General features: G+C 36.8%; 1 protein-coding gene across 1 annotated transcript; it reads right to left on the bottom strand.

Moving 5' to 3' along the window:
* Positions 1 to 303: 303 nt before the first annotated feature.
* Positions 304 to 3,281, bottom strand: LOC141674283 (uncharacterized). Its single transcript, XM_074481004.1, has 8 exons — positions 3,027 to 3,281; positions 2,799 to 2,859; positions 2,626 to 2,711; positions 2,019 to 2,184; positions 1,808 to 1,869; positions 1,404 to 1,724; positions 843 to 1,296; positions 304 to 737 (listed from the first exon to the last, which is right to left on the bottom strand). Exons 1-8 carry the CDS (start codon positions 3,279 to 3,281, stop codon positions 304 to 306), a joined length of 1,839 nt encoding a protein of 612 aa, XP_074337105.1.
* Between the last annotated feature and the right edge of the window lie 872 nt (positions 3,282 to 4,153).

Genomic DNA, 4,153 nt, shown 5'->3' with positions numbered 1-4,153 from the left:
TCATGTTCTGACTGAGAAGAAATACCTTGCAAGATTTCCAAAGCCGGGATTTGTTAATTGATACATTCACTATTTCAGCCCTTCCAGCCTTAGGCAGAACAGGTAATATCTGTCAAAACTCGCCTCCAAAAACAACTGTAATACCACCAAAGGGTCTTTTTCCTCGTTCTACATCAACGGCAGCCATTATGTCTCGCAAGCTTCTGTCCACGGATTCAAATGCATAGCGATGCTGCATTGGAGCTTCATCTCATATTATAAGACTTGTGTGTTGCATCAACTCTGCAATGTCTGTACCATGTTTTATTCCAGCAATAGAGCTCTGATTAAATTTAAGCGGTATTTTAAACCTAGAATGAGCTGTTCGGCCACCAGGAAGAAGTGTAGCAGCAATTCCTGAGCTGCAACAAGAAGAACAATCTTTCCTTCTGATCGAAAACGTGAACAAAGAGTTTGCCAAAGAAACGTTTTACCACATCCACCGCTCCCGTAAACAAAAAACATTCCACCTTTATTTGTGTTTACATGATCAACAACTGCATTATATACATCCAGCTGCCTTGAGTTCAGATTTTTATGAGCTTTGTCATGATTAAGTCTCATTTCTTCTTTATTGTAGCTAGTTTCCTCAACAATGAGACGATTGACAAAAGTGTGGAAAAATCGTTTGTCAGGAAATGGCATCATATGAAAATCTCTTAAGGACTTACCAACATCATTTAACAACTTTTCAATCTCTACATAAAAAAAACATTGGTAAATATTCCGACATCTAAATAAAAATAATAAAAATAATACTACAAAGTAACAAACATACCATGTATTTAATACTGATCACACACCTGCTAAAGCATAGTTCTGGATTTCATACTCAGACAGTGTTAAATGAATGTTATCTGAAATCTTACGCCTAATATAAAGAACATCGTCTGACAATGTTGGACAGTGTTTTTCCCATAGCGCAAGCCGATCAGACACTGAACAATTTGCCAGTATGTTAACAAACATAGCCCGAATTTGTGTTGGCATAGCTGAGAATGCATTTTCTTCCAGAGCATCATGCCATTGCTTGTCATTACTCAACAGACCAAGAGCACCACAAGCTTCCTTAAATGTATCATATGTAGTTCCATCAATAGTGCGCAACTGAGAAAAAAATAAAGCACCTTTACATCTAAGTAACAGCATTCGAAGATACAATAATTCACCAGTTGTTGCATGAACCTCTGCTAACCTCCCAACCACATCACGTCTTTGTCTAAGCTTCCATTTAGCAGTTTTCTTTATCCATGTAAACTGGGTGGGAAAGTCAGAATACGTAAAATTTTGAGCTTGTGGAAATTCACTGTTAGCTACAAACCAAGCCTCTATTTACTTTTTTTAGAAGTCGCGTTATTGCACACATTCTCCAAATCTGCAGAACTCTGAAAATTCAAGTACTTCTGACGGGGAAAATGTATTGGTAAGCATTCAACACTTGGGGAACGATGGTGAATGTCAAACCCAAAAATCTTCCACGATGCCTCAGATGCACAAACATATCTACCATCAAGAAAATTCTTTACCTCATCCAAATTCTTCACGAATCTTGCAGTTTGTTCACTCCCTGATTTGTCACTTTTCTTCTTCAACAACATTGTAGCAGTGTCATGACCCTTTAAACAGTACTTGAAGAGATATTTCAACGATCTTGAACTGTTGCAAATTTTCAGATTTATATGACACTGAAACCGCAACAACAGATCTCGATTATATGGAACTACATATTGATTGTCAAGGTTGATCCATTTTTTATTGATGACTCTACCAGTGTTACACCTCCGATAAACAGGAAAACCACAATCGTCAAAATAGGTATTACCATTAAACCTGCAAAACAAAACATTACGTGTGTCGAGATTAATAATAAAATAGACTTATTACAGAACATATGTATCATTCTATTTATTCACACCTCTTTGGGAAATGACGCATGCATTTTCATTTCACCATACATGGAGATGTGTATAAGTCTTTACCACAGGGTCCATGCATCATGTAGTTTTTAACAGTTTCATATGCTATTGGATCAGAATTCTTATCTGGTATTTCAGCAGAAACCAACTGGTCAACCTTTTCAATAGAATTAGGTCTGCTTTCAGGGCTCAGCCAGATTAGCATATGCATGTGTGGCAAACCACGCTTCTGGAATTCAATTACATGCATAACTGTGCAAAACATAAGTAAAGAAAATATTAAATCTATGCATATGTGTAGATATGATTCAAAAAATTAAATGTAAACACGCGAGAAACAATATTCGGTGCATCAATAGGATCAACATTGGGCAACAATTTAAGCATTTATTGTATCTCTGGGCAACAATTTAAGCAATTTAAGCATTTATTGTATCTCTGGCCACTTAGAGTTGCAAGTCATGGTGAGAAATAAGGATGGATGACCAATTGCACGACATATCGCCAAGGAATCCTTAAAGTATTGAGACATGTATCGTTGGGATCCAGTGAATGAAGCAGGCAGTATAACAGCTTTTCCAACATGCATTGGATCATGGTCTCCTTTACTGAGATCATCACACACAAAATTTTACAAATCAGCACGGATGGTAGTTTGATGTGTTGAAACCCAGTCTAATCTATATTGTTCAATAGCAGCAAACTGATCCACAACGTATTGTTGCCACAAACGTCCAGCAAGGTGTGGCGTTAAACCTGAAATTAATAAGACGATGGTGAGAATATGCACATATTCATTACGCATTTTATATTCTAATCACATTGCTTACTTCTAATAAATACCTTCAGAATTGTGTATCATAATCTTGTAACAATAATACTCTCTTAGTGAAACATGTCGCCTCTGTATTGAGTCAGGATCAAGGTCTTCATCATATAAATTCTCTATTTCAGAGTATTTATTTCTTAACCCTCGGTTCCCCAAGGAAACAGTAGTGGATATTGCAACTGCATGAAATGTGGATCTGTTTCATATATCCTCTTCAATCCTTCTTATTTGGAATTCACAACCGTGTCTCTAAAACCACCGGCATCCGTATTATCACTAACAATGAAAGCACCAACTTTATCAGATGGAGTAATATGGTTTGATCTACCGCTAGAAGATTGAGATGATATGAGGACTAACTTAAACTCATCCAGATCTTCATTTTCAAACCGATTCCGAGCCATGCAAAAAGCTTTGACTAACTCATTGTTCTTGTCTAACATACCTAAAAGTTCCTCGATAATATCTGGATCAACATTGTCAGAAGCACCTCCCATTGCATTGATTATATTCTCAACCTCATTATGTGTGTCGTATATGTAGAGCTAGCAAAATTTGGGTGAAGATCCATCTAATGGTACTAAACTCCCAACCAAATGATAGTTTTGACCTTGTAAGCGAAAATAATACGGAGAGCTACCTCTGTTTATTGAATTATCATTCTTACCTCCGGTGGAAGTGAATTGGAATATGCAGTTACACACTCTTATGTACTGTTTAAAATGCCCCGATTTCTCACCACCAAGTAACAAAGAAGCTAGTGGTTCTGGTGGAGACCTTTCTTTTGGCAAATGTATCTTACCATTACGATAACACATAGAAAATGTGGGCTCTTTACGCGGACATGATTTATTATTACGCTCTTCGTTCCATATAGTAGCACCACATTTATTGCACAACTTTGACGGAGGACCAAGACCCATATATCCACGCCACAAATTCTGATTCAATATCACACCATCAAGGTCATTATGGTACATGTCATCAATTCCAACATATGAATCACTGGACTCTGAATTGTCAGTTTCAACCACATTTTCAAAATCTGAAATCAAATTCCTCTTCTCAGGAGATGCTTGACATTTATTCTTTCCTTCACTGATTCTTAACTTTGGTTCATGGGGATTATGACAACTTCTACGTAAATGAGACGCACCAGGTTGTCTCATTCGCCCATGTTCGAAAATGGGATTAAAGTTTGAAGATGCGTCACCGTTATTCATAGAGGACATACCAAGTCCTTTACGTTTTACAGCCGTATGGTAAACAAATAAGTGAGTATACATCTCCTTTGTTGAAGAAAGTGGAATTAATAAATTACATTTTGTAAAGTTTTATAACATTTCCCAAAATAGTATATTCTCAAAAA

This window comes from Apium graveolens, chromosome 7 (genome assembly GCF_009905375.1).
Source record: "Apium graveolens cultivar Ventura chromosome 7, ASM990537v1, whole genome shotgun sequence".
In the NCBI taxonomy this organism is placed as follows: Eukaryota; Viridiplantae; Streptophyta; class Magnoliopsida; order Apiales; family Apiaceae; genus Apium; species Apium graveolens.
The sequence above is the reverse complement of the archived record's forward strand: the minus strand, read 5'-3'. Positions and strand labels throughout refer to the sequence as shown.